The sequence below is a fragment of the Ammospiza caudacuta genome, chromosome 20, assembly GCF_027887145.1.
Source record: "Ammospiza caudacuta isolate bAmmCau1 chromosome 20, bAmmCau1.pri, whole genome shotgun sequence".
Lineage (NCBI taxonomy): Eukaryota > Metazoa > Chordata > Aves > Passeriformes > Passerellidae > Ammospiza > Ammospiza caudacuta.
The window spans coordinates 12244196-12261402 of NC_080612.1; the positions used below are offsets into that span (position 1 = coordinate 12244196).

The 17207-nt window shown below is 48.3% G+C and overlaps 1 protein-coding gene across 7 annotated transcripts in view; it reads left to right on the top strand.

Moving 5' to 3' along the window:
* The window catches only part of SGSM2 (small G protein signaling modulator 2), a 36759-nt gene extending 21344 nt beyond the window's left edge, over positions 1–15415 (top strand). The window contains exons 9-24 of one of the 7 annotated variants that reach the window (XM_058817665.1): positions 52–119; positions 480–643; positions 1144–1273; positions 2617–2751; positions 5221–5371; positions 5924–5988; positions 6342–6487; positions 6856–6984; positions 9466–9648; positions 9972–10331; positions 10978–11102; positions 11521–11603; positions 12075–12184; positions 12617–12713; positions 13504–13671; positions 13976–15415. In XM_058817665.1, the coding sequence (XP_058673648.1) occupies positions 52–119; positions 480–643; positions 1144–1273; positions 2617–2751; positions 5221–5371; positions 5924–5988; positions 6342–6487; positions 6856–6984; positions 9466–9648; positions 9972–10331; positions 10978–11102; positions 11521–11603; positions 12075–12184; positions 12617–12713; positions 13504–13671; positions 13976–14064 (2203 nt within the window). In that variant the 3' untranslated portion in view covers positions 14065–15415. Of the gene's footprint in view, positions 1–51; positions 120–479; positions 644–1143; positions 1274–2616; positions 2752–5220; positions 5372–5923; positions 5989–6341; positions 6488–6855; positions 6985–9465; positions 9649–9971; positions 10332–10977; positions 11103–11520; positions 11604–12074; positions 12185–12616; positions 12714–13503; positions 13672–13975 lie in introns of those variants that run through there. The other 6 variants (XM_058817668.1, XM_058817666.1, XR_009275543.1 and 3 more) reach the window with 6 other exon arrangements.
* Positions 15416–17207: the final 1792 nt, after the last annotated feature.

The following is a 17207-nucleotide window of genomic DNA, read 5'->3' on the forward strand; positions in this document are numbered from 1 at the left end:
ATTCCTGAATATGGAAAAAACAATGTTTCCTGCATTTTCCTTCCTTTTTAGTGTTTACTGGGACTACGCATTGATTGTGCCACTGAGCCAGATCGTCTGCATCCACTGCCACCAGCAACGTAAGCATAACCCTTAAGCATATTCCTTAAAAATACATAAACAGGAGAGCCACTTGAATGATTGCTTTTCCTCCCTCAGTGTCAGGAACATCTCTGACTAGTTCTGGCCATGTGGGAATGAGTGTAAAATCTCCAGTCCCAGCTGATAGAGGATGACAACTGTATGAGGCTTTCATAGTTTGCATGTATCCTGAGTTTCTTTAGGACTAAAGGGCTGATATCAGCCTTAGATCACACTGTACCTCACAAAGGTTTATTTATCTACTTAGAGATGATCCCAAATAAAATTTGCTTAGAAGGTAAGAGCAGCAAACTGAGGCTGTGATGTAACAGTGTGGACTCCCCTTGTCCTCCTTGCAGCAGAAAGCAGATGGACGTTGGTGCTGGTGAGCCAGGATGGGACCCAGAGGCCCCCGCTGCACTTCCCGCAGGGAGGGCACCTGCTGGCCTTCCTGTCCTGCCTGGAGAACGGGCTGCTGCCCCGGGGCCAGCTGGAGCCCCCGCTCTGGTCCCAGCAGGGCAAGGTACTGTGCTTCTGCTGGGCTCTTGGGTGAGGCTGCTGTTGGTGTCTCTGCTCCTCAGGGCCAGGCACTGACTTCAAGCTGCTTTGTGGTAAAGCAGGACACAACGCCATTTAGTCCAGTCTGCTTCTTATACACGTGGTCTGTAGAAATTGTTCACACCTTCATTACCCCATTGAGCAATGAGCTGGAATCTGCTGTTGCATCAAGATACAAACCCACACAATAGAAGTGAGATTCAGATGGACTGGACAGAGCTGCTGCCAGAGGCTTGGGGTGCCCAGCTCCCATAGATTACAAGAAAAGGCTGGTTTACAGCACACAGAAAAGTAGTATTAAGTACCCCTAAACCACCACCTGTATATGACTCCACTGTTTTCTCCCTCGCCTCCTCCCAACATTGAAAGTTTGGAGATTTAAGATGCCAAAGGACTGTAGTACTTAGTTTGTTGCACTCTGTTAGTCACTCACAGCTGAATGTATGGAATTATTCTTTTCTCTAGGGCAAGGTGTTTCCAAAGCTTCGAAAGCGGAACAGCAACAAATCAGTGGACCTGGAGGAGATGCCAGCTGAGGACACATCCACAGATTATGTCTTCAGAATTATTTATCCTGGACACAAGCACGATAACAGTAAGTTTCCAAACAGTTCTGCTTTGTTTGGAAAAAAAACAAAGGAAAAACCAAATCAGGCATCTGAGAAAATCTTGAAGTAATATCCTGCAGGTGACAAGCCACATTTTTGTAAGGGGGTAAAAAAACCAAACCTCTGATAAATTTAACTGAGACTTAATTGTGATCAACAGGTACAACTTAGGTTCCCTTAATTCAGTGAGAATTGCTATCTTAGTGGAAATGGAGTTGAGGAGGGGAATCTTGTATTTACTCTGTGTTTTACAGAGCAAGTTTTCAAAATACTCCCCTGGGCTTGCAAACTGAGACTGAAACAAAAAAAATTGCTTGACTAGCCAAGAGCAGTTTTGCTCCTGAAGTGAGGATATTTTTACTGCCCACAATGCTTGCTCATAATGTTATTATTAGGAAAAAAACCCTCAACCATAAACCCTTAAAAGTACCCCAAGAACTGCCTGGGCTAAGTTTTCCTGGCTTGGAAGCACAAACTGAACAATGGATAAAGGCTCTTCCAAGGAAACTCAATGAATTCCCAAGCACCAAACCACCTCATGTCTGAAGTGAATACAAATTCCTTACATGCAAGAAGGCATTTGAGCTAGTTCTCAAGCAGCACATTCAGTTTTATTCCCCTGGCAAAGAAGCAAGAACTTCCTGGGAAGATCAGACCCTAAAGTTTACAGGGAATTTGGAGTTACTGCTCACACTGGGACTTAGTGCAGCTGAGAAAGCTGAGAAAGTCTCCTCTGCAGCCTCCTGGGCCTGGGCCTCAGTGCTGGGCTTTGTCAGGGCTCCTGGGCTGGCACAGGTGAGTGTGGCACACACCAGCAGAGCACCTGGTGCCTGTGCCTGCTGGGGGGAGGGCTGCAGGGCCTGGGGCTGCAGGTGCTGGGCCAGCAGGGGCTCTGCCTGTCTGCAGAGCCACACACAGCTGGGACTGACCTTTGCTGTCCACGTGCATCTGGCACAGGCTTCAGAGAAGGGGCCACAGCACTGCTAGGGCACAGGGAAGGACAGAAGCTAGCTGGAGCCTAGAATTCCTGTGGAGCTTTGCTCAAAAGCATACTCAGCTGCTGCAGGCTGGCACTGGGATCCTTGTCCCTTGCCATGATGTGCCACGTGTGCTCTCACAGCCTGTGCACACTCAAAGGCTGGCCTGGTTTGGTGGAGCATGCTTTGTTTCTGTAAGAAACTCAGTTTTCACAGCCATTTACAAGAGCTGTGCCCTCGAGCAGAGGGCAGGATTCAGGTCCGTTGTCTTTGCTGACCATGTCCTTTTGAGCTTTCCCACAGCACTGAGTTCTTTCTTCTTATGCTCCTCTTTCACTATTTTCTTTGAGCAGTAACTATTAACTACCACCACTTAGCTGCCAGCCGCTCTACCTCTGTTGACGATGATGAGGAGGAGGAAGATAAGCTACACGCAATGCTATCAATGATCTGCTCTCGGAACCTCACAGCTCCTAATAGGATGAAAGGTTTTTATCCTCCTCCCCCTGTGTCCCAGAGCTCTCTTGCAGCTCCTTCCACTGATGCATACAACAGTGTTGGCATTATTGCAGGGAAGGACATTGCACTCACACCACGAGATGTGCAGAGAGGCTGGGAGTGGGCTCACAGCCTGTGGGGACTGGGAACAGCATCTTCCCATCTTCCCTGCCCCTGGATGTGTGTGCTGCTGAGCAGCAAACCTCCTCTGCCAGGGGGCTTCCTGCCCCACCTCCATACAGGCTGGACACCAGAGCAGGTTCTCAGGGAAGGAGAAGGGAGTGTGACAGCTTGTGATCTCACAGCTGAGGGAGCAGAGTGTGCAGAGAAGGCTGTGTGGAGATGCAGTGCCTGTCAGGGCTCAGTGCATGCATTCCACTTCCACCATAGGCTAGGTGGGCTTCAGAGGACCAGCTGTGAGCTCCACCACCCCTCCACAAATTTGTCATCTGTTTCTTCATATTATTTAAGTTGGTATTCTCAAGATGTGTGTGCATTTGGCATCCGGTAGTTTAGCTCTGTGCTAAACTACCGGATGCCAAACAGTGCTAAAGTTCTGGGTTAGACAGGGTATGAACAGGTGTTCAAGGAGAGCCTCAATTCTTCTAGGCTGCCCACACACTTATCCCAAGGGAGCAGCCCCTGGAAATTGATAAAGCCCAGCCCAAGTTAATAAAGAGTTCTTGGAAGACATGGATGGAAAGAAGTTCCAAAAATAGTGTTGCCCTTGAAAAAAGACTCTGTTTTAGGAAGTTTCAGTGTGTCCCAACTGATTGTGCCTGGATATGGGCAAAAATGGGAAGGAAGACATTTAACTGCCACATACACATTAACCATAAGGAACACAACTTAGTTTTTAGTCAGTTGATAGAACATGTAAGTTATCCCACTAGAATGGCTGTCAGGTGTCTGCTTTTGGCTATTTAATCTTGAAGGGGATGGTAGAGTGAGGGATGTGCCTGTCTGGGCTGCTGTCTCTCCAGCAGCCCCATCCCATAATGACAACACTGTTGTAGCAGGTTTGCCAGCCATCTGCTTTGACATTTTGCAACATGCTCGACTTTTGCATGTAGCTGAATTTACAGATAACACCACTACAATTAAATAAAAGATGCTGTTCACTCTAATTCTTCACTAATTCAGGTACCTTTCATCTGAATCTTTAGGTTCTGTGGGGTTCTTTCCTTGTTTCTCTAATAAACAGAATAAAAAATTAGAAATTAAAAACCCAATTTTCCTGTCTACAGAGGAGAGGCAAAAACTAATGATCTAAAAATGTTTATCCAGTGGTTTTTATTTGAACCCAATAAGAAGCTGCAATAAAGACTGGGTCGTTCAGCTCCTTCCTGAAGAATTAAGGTGAAGAGCATTTTTGCATCACACTTTGTTTTGTGAAATAAAACACACATGACTGCTTCCGCATGAGCCTGTGCTTTTTCTGTTAACAAATGGGTTGACTCCACTCCTCCCTCACCTCTGCCCACTTTCTAATAGGCACTCCTAAAATGCTTTGTGCTATCTTGATTTAAAATGCATGAGATGATTTGGAATTGCCCCTCCCCACCACTCAACAAATATCTGTCTTAAAAGCACGGCCCAGGGGACTGGATTTTGCTTGTAAATGTTAATTTAGTGGCATACTTTATGACATACATTATTGTATTTGCCTTAATTTTAATCATGGGTGAGCTGAAAGGCCAGTTATTTATTATAAACCAAAAACCCCACAAGTTCAAATGCCAGCTGGGAAGGCTGAAGAGCTGAAGCCAAGCTCTCTGAAGGGAGCTGCTGATTTTCTGAGTTGCCTTTCTGAAGCTGGTTAAAAAAGCAAATAGATTTGGTAGAGCAGGGATAACTCAGGAAGCTGCATTGTACAGTTGGATCACATACTCCTGTAGAGAGTATCCTTTTATAAATATAGTGTGGATATTGGCAGGACTGGAACTGTCCTTCTGTGCTGTGTTTTAGAACCTGGTTCTGAGGGGAAAGAAGCATCTTCTGAAAGTAACTGACTCAGTCTGCCTTAATTTCTTTCATGCTCCAGCTTTCACTCTGGCTGGACCAGCAGTTTTATGGCTGATTCCAGGAACTGCAAAATGAAATTCTGAGACCTGAATTAAATAGGAGGTTGGGCTAGACTATCTCTTCTGGCCATAAATAAGAGTTCCATAATATTACACAAGAACCAGTTTAGTTGTTACTGCAGCACCCTTTTCTCTATTCTCTTGAAAGGTGAACTGGGATGTGCATGGGCAAGAGAGGGGCAAATGGTGAAGGGACCCTGCACAGCATGCTGCAGGTGCAGAGCAGTGATTCTGAGGATGCTGCTCTCCTGTTTCTGGAACCGAGGCTCAGAGCCTGTTGAGGAGTGAAGCATGAACCATCAGGATGCACAGAAGGAGGAGAGGGAGAGAATGGAAGAGGCTGATGTCCTTGTGTCCTGTCTGGTTTTTCCACAGACACCAGTGAGATGATAGAGATGCAAGGCTTTGGGGCAAACCTGCTGTCGTGGCAGCTGGAGCACTGCAGCCAGGGCTCCTCCTGTATCTCCTGTTCCATGGGCAGCTCTCCCTACGACATTCCCAGCTGCTGCACCTGCATCCACGACAGGTGAGCAGGCTGTGCAGAGCTCACCTGGGCACTGTGTGCACGCCACGGGTAAAAGCAGGAACGCTTGAGTGGTTGCAGCACTCAAGACAAGGGTAACAATTTTCAAGTAGTTTCTAATATAAAAAGATGAAGTTAGGCAGCAAGAAATTTAGTTTATTAGGACTAACCTATTAAACTGTGCTCAAGTCACATTTTGATAGAAAAATTTCATCTAGTTCTTCTGTCTAGTGTAAAATACTTCAGCTCTGGGAATGTTATCTTTAACAAGTCATTCACAACTGAATGAAGGGCAACAGTTTCATTTGACACAGACCTCTACAGTGCACCTGCAGCAATTGTGGCTATGTGTGCCAGGGGGAAATCTCTCTGGGGCCAAAACGTTGTGGGGGGATATGCTTTAATAAGTGGAGTTTGTTATTACTGTGTCCTTTAACTAAATAAATCTTGGTGCAGAGAAAAAATTGCTCTGTGTAGGACTCAGGGATCAGCATGGAATTCTTTATGCTCTCTGTCTTCACCACCCGCTCTTATCCTGTTGGTGCCTCTCCACAGAACTCCCCTAAAGATGTTGTGTGAAAGCATGAAGAGGCAGATCATTTCCAGAGCCTTTTATGGATGTAAGTGCAGCTTCTTATATCTGGCCCATGTGGTATCCATATGTTTATCTAAACAACACGGGATGTTTGGCTTAGAAAGCAGTGTGACCCTAAATTCAGGGCGGTAGGGTGGATGTAGCTGCAGTGGCAGGGTTTCAGTATTTGTGGGTTTTGCTGCTGGCAGTGTGAGGAATGATGCCCAGTGAGGACAGAACACGGTTTTACACGGCAGCGTAACGCACGACGTGGATGTTGCTGCTGTGTGTCGATCCGTTCAGCCTCTGGCTCTGCTGTACCCGCTCACTGTGGCAGGTGCAGAGGAGCTCAGGGCAGTCCCTGGGTGCCCCTGGCTGAGCTGTCCCTCGTGTCCCCAGGGCTGGCGCACTGCCGGCACCTGTCCACGGTGCGCACGCACCTGTCGGCGCTGGTGAACCACAGCATCGTGCCCCCCGACCGCCCCGCCTGCGCCGCCGCCGGCCTCACCAAGGAGCTCTGGAGCAAGTACCAGAAGGACAGGAAGGTCAGTGACATCCCCAGTGTGCATGCACGGGCCCCACGAAATACTGGAGGTGTTCGACCCCAGGGTCACTTCTCAACTCGTGAGAGAGTCAGTTCTTACAGTCTCTTCTTTGCTTCTCTGATGATGCCAAAGATATAAATTATTATCAAAGCAACTCATCTATTCAAATTTAGATTATTTTTATGGAAGGCATGACAGCCTGTATTAGGCTGGATTTCAGCTAAGGTCCTAAAGGCTCAAGCTGCAGCATTTATTTAGTGTCCTGCATGTATTTCACTGTCTCTGTACTCAGTGTGAAGTGTATCTGAGTGTACCTGGGTTAAATACTATGTATTGCCTTCAACACCTCTTTCTCCTGGCCACTGTAGAACTACAAGGAACTGGAATTACTAAGAAGAGTCTATTATGGTGGGGTCCAGCATGAGATTCGGAAGGAAGTGTGGCCATTCTTGTTAGGTCACTACAAATTTGGCATGGCCAAGAAGGAGATGGACCAGGTAAGCCATAGCTTCTGTGCAATCTGAGTTCCATTTGCAGAGTAGGTTTTGTTTTCTGAATAGCAACTGTTGGTCTTTATTAGTGTGTGATATTCCCAAGGGAAAAACACCACTGAAAACATTAGTAGCACATGCTAGCAGAAGGGTTTTCATACTGTGTTTTAATGTCTGAATGCCACTAAATGAGAGTTCTCTCTTTCTTGAAGTCAGGGAACCTGCATTCAGCTCTGTCTGTGGCATGCACGTGCCCTGAGCACACCCTGTGTGCACAAATTTGTCACTTATACAATGGGGAGACATTGACATTTGGATGGGAATTTTACTCACCCCTGTTTTATATGGTGTGTTAGCTGAATTATACTTCAGACTGCTCCTTGAAATAACTACCTTTTCTCCATGGTGCTGCATCTGCATGCATGGGCCTTTTCTGGAGCTGGGAACAGCCAGATGGACCCTCTGGAGTTACTGTGTGGTGGTAAAACATTGCTTTTGTGACATCACCCAAAGATTGGCTGAACTGGATGGAACAGTAATGAGGTTTGGCCTGGAATATAATTAACACATTAATCTGCTTTTCAGTTAGTGTTATTACCAGGGAGGTAGCACTCATGCAGTAGCTGATTCTGTTCTGGATTAAATTGATAAGGAGGGGTTTATATATCAAAACATTTGGTATTTGCTAACTCCCAATTACTTTACATGCCAAGGGGTCATTTATATCCCTGTGAGCACCTGCAGAGCAGGACAGCCTGACCTCGAGCCTTGCCATGGACAAATCTGTGTCTTACGAAGGGGGCTAAACCTAAACTAAACCAACATTGCTCTGGCAATTTGAGTTGTTTTACTCACAATAATCAGTTCTCCATCAGTTCAGAGATGGAGAAACAGAGCCCTTCACTGTTCAAACCGGGTCACAGTCCAGACTGTCCCCCCTGAATCCAGTCATCTTAGTAGATGTTTATTATAGATTTTCTGGCTGTAGTGTGTACATCAGGAATGTTCTACTGAGCACTGCTCCATTCTTTTTTTAATCTCAGATTTTCAAGAAAGGCAAGGATATTGGAGGTTTCTTGCATAGACTGCATTTTGCTGTCTCTGATCTCCACAAGTATATGAACTATCAGATTTATGATCCATGTGTAGAAATAAAAGGTATGTCTAGAAATGAACAAGAGGACCCAGATGTTTAGTTTTGAGTGGGAGATGTGAAGCCATCTCTCATGGATGCTAGCCCCATCTCCATAGGCTCGTGCATTTGTACAGCTAGAACATAAGAGATTTGGCAAGAAGAGATAAATACTGGAGTCTGTATGATAGGAATTACAGTAATTTCATACAGAGATGTTACAAGACAGAAAATATCTGATCTGCAGAACACAGGCTCCTACAGAAGATTTTTCTCCCTGAGTTTGTACCCTACTAACCCAGGGGTACTCCAAACTTACTTGGAATTGTAAGGAGCTACTCAACACCAGTAGTAAACATGAGAGATAGCTGTCTCCTCAAAGGAATGGGTTGTTGGAGACCTAGTTTACACTGAATGTAGGAGTCTGTTAAATGAGAGACATGAAAAGTCACAACACCTGCACGTACAGAAAACTTATTGTGTCCTAAACTGAAGTCATTGCAGGTGATTTATCATCTTTGTCTTCTGATGGTATTTTTGCACTCCCAGATGTGGCTGTCCTCCAGCCCTCCACCAACTGCTGTATTTTATGATTTATGACTCGACAGCTACCTCAAGTGACAAAGAGCCTGCAGCTCTCAGCAGCAACACTTGGGTAGCAGCTCAGCCAGCTCACAATTCTGCTTTCTCTTCAGCTCCTGACAAGTGACAGAGCAGTAAAATTGCTACATGTCCCTTAACAGCTCAAGGGGGTTTCTGTGGCAGTCTTTCAAAAGAGAAAGCCAGCAATGACAAAGACCTGGTTTATTCCTGTGGTGCCCAGTGTGGATGGATTTGGCCATGCAAGTGCAGCCACAGGACGGGGCTGTGGGAGCTGGGATCCAGAGTTTCTCCTGGGGTCTGACTGTACGGGCTGGTGTCTATGAACCTGTGACCTGGAATTCTTCACAAGGGCTACGTTAGAGGTGGACCAGAGGAGTTGGAAGGAGGTGTGATAGAATTAGGGATGATGCAGGTGGAGGCAGTGCTTTCTCCATAGACTGCATCTGTGTGAGGTTTCACATGACATCTTCTGTTTTGTCCTGGGTCACTGTCACAGTAGCTCAGTGCTGTTGATAGTGTATACACCTGCTTATACAGACCCTTTCTGGTGCCTACAGTGTTATTAATGCCCAACACCTGAGTACTCCTCTCCAGTCACAGGGACGTGCTGCTGCAGCAGGAGGGCCTCAGCACCCTTTGGGCTTTCAGGCTGAGACCCTGCAGCTGCCTTAGAGCTGCCCCTCCTGTTTCCTCCTGGTGTCAGTGCCTTCTGGCAAGGGGGGCGGTGTCTCAGGACGTGTGTCTGTCTGCAGGTGGACGCAGACATTGCTCTGAGGTACCAGAAGGTGATGGCTGAGTGGAAGGCCTGCGAGGTCATAGTGAAGCAGCGGGAGAAGGAGTCGCACTCAGCCACGCTGGCCAAGTTCTCATCGGGCAGCAGCATTGACAGCCACGTCCAGCGGCTCATCCACAGGGACTCCACCATCAGCAACGATGTAGGTACTGCCTGCCCACTCACCCTCTGGGGTGGGCAGTGCTCAGCATTTGCAGAGGTGGAGGTCAGAACAGCTCCTGAATCCTGGGCAGAGACTGGAGCTGTGGTGTGCCCACGTTAGAGTGAGGAGCAGGTCTGAATTTTGGATAGTCTAGAGCTGTTGCTAAGCAGGACGTGCCTAAGGGGCTCTAAGGTTCACCTAGGAGGGCAGATCTCCTCTCAGCAGAGGAGCAGCTCTGCAGATCTCCTCCTTGTAGCTCCTTTAGTCGGAGCCAGCACGGAGCAAACGACGGCTGCTGTTGAGGTGCGTGTCTGGTTTTGCAGGTGTTCATTTCTGTGGATGAAACGGACCCAGTGGAGCAGGAGCCCAGGGGGCAGGAGGAGCCCACGCTGACGGCGCCGCCCGCGGCCGCCGAGTTCGACTCGCCCGACTCGGGGCTGCCCTCGTCCCGCAACTACTCGGTGGCCTCGGGCGCCCTGTCCAGCATCGACGACGGCCAGGGCGGCTCCTTCGAGGACGGGCCCGAGGAGGAGGGCAGCGCCGAGGGGGCCCGGGCGGGGCACAGGGCCCGGGCGGGGCTGCTGCAGCCGCAGGACTCCGTCCCAGAGGAGCAGCCGGGCTCCCAGCTCGGCTCCCAGCACTACCTGCTGGACGTCGCCTCGGTCTGTGCCGCATCCTACACAGTAGGTCACGGTGAAGCACCTTCATCTCTCTGCACAGCATTGCTCTTGAGCAAACAATGGTACTTTTCTGATGGGATTTACTGAGAGAGAGTCCCAAACTAGAACTACACCGGGTGGGATGAGAACTGAGGATTTTTCCATCCAAATCTTTTCATCTGGATTTTGAGCTAGAGTGGAAATATTTGGGTGTTTTTTTAAGTAGGAGGACAAGACAATCAGTGTGGTACATCTGTAGCAGTTAGAACTTTCCAGTGCCTGGGGGTGTGGACAATGTACTGCTTGTAAGATTCTAATGTTATTTAAATCAAGCTAAAACCTCCATCTGAACCACAGCCTAAATCTAGATTCAAGATGCCACCACCTCTGTTACTCTTGCTGTCACCCAGCAGCATAGTTTTTGCTTCTCTCTGCTGAAGTTATTTAGCTGGAAATAGCCATTTGGAAATAAGACAGGTTTGGCACATTTCCCAGTGAAAACAAATGTGTTTTACCTGGCATTTTTGACAGTAATTGAGTATTTCGATGTCCTCATCTGCTCAGAGTATAATTGTACTGTTTCTGGTTTGGTGATTCTCAGAGCAAATTTGCACAGAGTCCTGGGAATACTGTAAACTTGGCAGATCTAACTAAAACTTCTCTGTTCTAGATAGAGTTATTGGACACTGTTGCCTTAAATTTGCACAGAATTGATAAAGATGTCCAGAGATGTGACCGGAATTATTGGTATTTTACTGCTGAGAACCTGGAGAAGCTCCGAAATGTCATGTGCAGGTAATGAGCTTGTAAACACAACTTCTGTCACAATCCATAAGCTAATCTATAAACTGTAATAATATGCAAATAACAGTCAATAAGAATTCTCACTAATGACTTTAAAACGACTTGCCAGAAGGATGTCAGGTTAGAGTATGGGTCCAAGTTTGGAATGCAGGTTTGAGAAGATTTCTCAAGTGACAGACCCTACTTTAGAGAACTGTTGTCTGAATGTACTCCGAGGTCTGTGTTTCTCCTGATCAAGATGATACCTCCATGCTCAGAGGGCTACTTTATCCAGGCAGCAAAGAGTAAAGGGCTGTGAATACTCTGGGAAGAGTCAGAAGGTTCTGAGACTCACACCTGCAGCAGCTGTTTAGGATTTGATCTCACATATGGAACCAGCCTTCAATACAAGGATTTCTTCTTTCCACAGCTATGTCTGGGAGCACCTAGAAGTTGGTTATGTCCAAGGCATGTGTGACCTCCTGGCTCCTTTGATGGTTATTCTTGACAATGGTAGGAAGGGTTTTCCTTTGGGACATGCTGGTATCCTTAGTGAGGCCTTTCCTTAGAAATGCTGTTTCAGAAGGAGTTGTCTGCATTAGCCAGGGCTGGGTCACCAGCAAAATCAAACCTACAACTCCTGATTTGTGTTTTCTCCACCCGTGGCTGTTGAAATGGCCAACATTAGTGTCTCGGGGCTGCCCTGTCACTCACTGACTTCCAGATTAAATTTTACCAAAGTTAGTAAAATTACTGTGTTCTGGGAGTTGCTGATGCTGAAAAGTCAACTGCAGGCTGGAATCTTTGAAACATAACTAGTAAAAATGGTCCAGAGTCAGGAACCAACCTCTCTTTCATCTAAATCCTGAGATTCAGAGAACAGCAAAGGGGAAGACCCTGTTTTTCCCAAGCCCTGCAGTTCTGTTGTTTTGGTTCAAGAAGTGCCACAATTGCCAGCACTGAGTGTCTGCCTTGTCCCTGCAGATCAGCTGGCCTACAGCTGCTTCAGCCACTTGATGAAGAGGATGAGCCAGAACTTCCCCAACGGAGGTGCTATGGACACACACTTTGCCAACATGCGGTCCCTCATCCAGGTGAGTCTGGTCTGAGGGCATCTGAAGGAAACAAGGCTGTGCCAGAGGCTCAGCACTCACCTGATGCCACAGTGAAGGGCAAGAGCTCCAAGGAGTGGGGCTCAGGTGTGACCTCAGAGCTGGGGAGGAGGAGTTGTGAGTGCATTTGTGGAGTTACAGCCCGAGAGCAGGGGTGGAGGTGGAGATGGACATTTGCCACTTGTTGGAAATCAGCAGGATCTTCACCTTGTTCCTTGGCCCTTTAAAGTCATGGCGAAGATGAGCTGTGACTCCTCAGCTCAGCACTGAGCCAGGGCCCCCAGTCCCAGCACTGGCACACACAGCAAAGGGCTGTTCCTGTGCTCAGCAGCTGCTCTGGCCATGGGATGAGGAGCACCTCTGACCTTGGCTGCTTTCAGACCACATCCTGACAGCTGATGTTTTCCATTCTAGATTCTGGACTCAGAGCTTTTTGAATTGATGCACCAGAATGGAGATTACACTCATTTTTACTTCTGCTATCGCTGGTTCCTGCTTGACTTTAAAAGAGGTAATAATGTTCTGTACCTGTCGTTTAGGGTTGTGTAGAACTGTAGCAGCTCTGTGTTCTGGTGTGAGTGTCTGTCAGGATGGTGAGGGGCAGCTGGGATCACTGGAGAGTTTGTAGCCAGGAAAGGTAATGCAGCTCTGAGATGAAACAGCACTAGAACAAACTGGAACAAGTCCAGGTTTAGAAAGGGGAGTTGCAAATTCCTGATGATGTGATTGAAGCCAAGTTCCTGCCCAGTTCAAATGCCTGTTTGCTCAAAAAGGTGATCCCACTTGTCTGTGAGCTTTGATACCTCCTGTCTCATCCTTGTGGTGACAAGGAGCAGCTCAGCAATAGCTCAGGAGCTGCTGTGCTTGGGGTGAGGGGCCTTGTCTGGTGTGGGAGCAGCCCTGGTCCCAGGATCCTTGCACAAGCACACTCCACAGAGTGTTGGGGCTGACAGGCCCACTGCAAAGCCAGGCACACCTGGGCACACCTGCAGCCTGTCACGGAGCCCTGCAGAGCAGCCAGGCCTCCTGTGCTGCTCCCACATGGTCCCCGTGGTTCGGGTTCCTTCCTGAGCTGGGCTCTGCACCACCCTCCACGCTAATTGTGGTAATTGTTCTTTAGGCCAGCTCTGTGCCCTACGTGCACAAGGGACAGGAGCTGGCTGAAGGAGAGAGGGGGAGAGGGAAAGGAGGAGTCTCCAGGGGCTGTTCATGTCTGGGTGAGGCCTGTAGACATTGGTGAGAGAGGAGGGACATGGTCAGTTGAATAATCAGATGCTCTTGTAATGTTTATTCCCATTCAGAATTGTTGTACGAGGATGTATTTACAGTGTGGGAAGTTATTTGGGCAGCAAAGCACATCTCTTCAGAACATTTTGTCCTTTTCATTGCCTTAGCACTTGTGGAAGTTTATCGAGAGATTATCCGTGATAACAACATGGACTTCACTGATATTATCAAGTTTTTTAATGGTAAGAGCCGTTTTGATAAATAGTAATGAGACTTTGCTCCTTCTCCCTTCCCGAGACTGTCTGGTGCAGTTCTTGTTGTGACAAACCCATGATCATTTTAAGCTCTGAGTCTCAATGCCAGGTCCTGCAGCACAAGGGATTAATCCACTTCTTCTGTCTTTAATTCTCCTCTAAAACCAACCCTCTGGAATGTTCTGGGATTGCTGCTTGTTACAGTAATTAATTATTGCTAATGCTACATGCATATCAGTGCCAGGGCAGGAAGGTGGTGCTGGGAGTTAAGATGTTTGTCTGTGTTTCTTAGAAATGGCCGAGCACCACGATGCTGCAGAGATCCTGAGGATAGCCAGAAACCTTGTCTACAAAGTGCAGACACTGATTGAGAACAAGTGACCACCGACAGGCTGTGCCTGGGGACGCGCTGTGAGCCACTGGATGGAGCATTCCTTGCACTGTAACTCCAAATGGTGTTTTAATTGCATCTTCCATGTAACGTAATAAATAGTGAGGACATAGTAACAGACTTTTAAAACCCAAACTTTCCCTTCACCAGATGAGGTTGGTGTTTGATAGTCCTTGTTACACTGACTTTGTATTTCTAGACAAAATCTTTTTGCATTCTCTATTTCCCTCTCTAGAAGACATCTGCCTACATCTTTGCGATGTTGAAAGGGGGGATTTGACAAACTGCAACATTTCTGTTTTGACTTACTGCACCTGTAAAGCTTGGATGCACCTTGTGTGCTCTGCCAGAAGCTGCTATGGAGGCAAGGCTGGGCCCACTGTTGCAAGCACTGGATGGGGTCCTTGAAGGAGCACGGTCCTGGCCTCACTGTCCTTGCCTTGAACATGGAAGAGAATGTGTCTGAGCTCCTGTTGCTAAAACATTTGGGTTTGTATTTAGCAGTGATTAAAGCCGATAAGGTTTCTGGCTGGGAGAATGGCCTTAACCTAAATGCCACAGTTGATGGGAGCAGTGACGAGCTCATGAGCTAAAACACCAGTCTGGCCTTGGCTGACTGGCTCTCGCTGCTCATTCTTCATGGCCCACACAGACCTGCCTTTGTTCTGCTTTGCAAACTGACCCTGTGGCCGCTCCCAGCTGCCAGGCCCTGCCCTGTGCTGCTCAGGTGAGCGGGTTCAGCCCCCAGACAGGCCCCTGCTCCCTGGGCTGTGCAGGGCCCTGGATTCCCATGCTATGGAGAGCAGATGGCAGTGCCCAGCCTGCCCAGGTCCCTCCGTGCACACTCCTCCTCCTCCTCCCTGCCCTGCAGAGCTGTCAGGGCTCCTGCAGACACAGACCAGGCTCTGCTCCCGCCAGCCCCTGACAGGTGAAGGAGCTGGAATTCCTGGGGGCTCCGGGTTGCTGCTGCAGCCCCTGCAGGGTGTGGAGCCCTCTCTGTGCCCCAGCCCCTGCCCAGCCCTGTGTGTCTGTCCACTTGAAAACTGGAAAAGTATTTTTTAAAAGAATGAGGAGAGTGAGAAAAACCTCCAACTCCCAGAGCCCAGGGAGTGATGGATGTACAGATAATACTGCACTATTTTCCTTTGGTATGTTGGGAATGTTCTGTACAGCTGTTTCACACAAACCCAATCTGTGAACTTTGCTGTATTTGTTAGAACATTCTGTCTGATTGGATTTTATCAATGTTGTGTATTATTTATTTTTGTTGAGAGCAGACTATTCTCTTTATTGCTCAATTATTTATGTTTAAATGTAACTTATGAATAAATACTTATCATCAAGGCATCCCATGGAGCTCTTTGGGAGCGATTTCTCTTCCCCCGAGGTGATTCCAGCCACAGAACAGGGATGAGGTTGTCTGGGAGGATAGGGCAAGATGTAATTAATGTTTCTGTGATGAGCTGCACGGGCTGTAGTGCTCAAGGCAATAAATAGGTCACCATTAAGTAGACTCCTGAGGTCGCTTAAATTACTTTAAGGGCGGTTTTCATGTAGCCACTGGCTGAGCCTGAGCCAGCCCAGCCCAGGAACAGAAATAAGCTTATCACAAGTGTTAAAAAGTAAGAGTTTCATCCTGAAATTTTAGGCCTGATTTGCTGCAGCTGCATTGAATCCAGCTGAGCTGCTGGACTTCCAGGAGAGATCTGCCTCCATCACTCCCAGCCCTTGTTCAAACCCCTTAAGCTCCTCTGGCTATGTCCTCTGCAGCAGGGATGGTCCCTCCTCAGTCTCACCTGGCTGCTACTGGCAGTTTTTGCAGCAGTGTTCCAGGTTTTCAGGCTAAATAGGTCTGCCTGGAGATGAGTCCCTGGGGAGTCACAGATAATTTCCCCATTCCACCACAGAAAGGCCCAACAAAGGCCTCTGTGTGCTGGGGTGGGTGCAGCTCTCCTTCAGACGCTGCTTGTTCCAGCTGCTAATCAGGTATTTATCCCTATCAACAAGGATCAGGCCTTTATGAAGTGCGTCCAAGGACATGTTGGCCTAAATAAACTTCCAATGTCCTGGTGTCCTCTGTGTTCACCTGTCTACAAGGTGAGACTGGGGTGGGCAGGGCACATGAGCACCACAACTGGCTCTTGTCCCTCTGTCCTTCCCACACGTCCCCACCACGTCCTTTGCACAGCCTCAGTAATTTTTAATGCAGTTCTTCAGACCCTGGTGCTCCCCCCAGCCCCAGCCCTGCCCCAAGACCACCCTGGGGTTTGACTTGCCCAGTGCAGGATCCGCGTCGGTCACATCCAGCGCTGGAGACAAGGGAGGGGGAGGCCCTGGGGCTGCAGCTTCAGCACCTGCAGGAGAGAGAGAGTTCCAGGTGGGGCAGGTGCGGCCACACTGCTCAGCCCATCCCTGCTGGCCCAGCCCAGGGCACAGGAGGGACAGACACCCTGTGGGGCTGCCCAGGAGGGTCCAGCAGGAGGGTCCCGGGCATGAGGCTGCTCTGCTGGGCCTTGCTGGGGCTGCTGGGGCCCCTCTACCCTGCAGCAGGGCTGGCATGGGCTCCTCAGCAGGAGAAGGGCACAACACAGGGCACAGGACACGGCGCCACTGCCTGAGTTCTCACAGACTGCTGAAGCTGCAAAGGCTTTGCTTTCCCCTGCAGAGCACTGCTGGATCCTCGGGCAGCTCCGTGCCTGCTCTGGGTGAGCTCCAGCCCCGCGGATCCGGAGGGAGGGAAGGCTTTGCTCTTCAACTGGGAAGTCACAAACAAAGTGAGGGATCTGCATGCAAAGCACAGGGAAGCAAATGCAGAAACCTGTTTCCGATTTCAGTGCATGTTTATTTCAGTTTTATATTTATTTCAGGCAAGTGCTTATTACATGGATATCATTCATGTTGGATACCTAAATTCTGGAGCATGAAGAGCCAGTATTGTACAGCTGAATAGTAAAAATACAATATGTACAAAATTAGTTGCTTTTTCACATAGCAGATGTATCCAAACACATAAAAATCTTTACAGTCTAGTTTGTCAATATTCAGTATTTCAGTAAATTGGTAACACAGTGACACGTCCTCACTGTAAACACAGACTGCACCTGCCCAGGTGAGCGACACGGGGGCTCCTGTG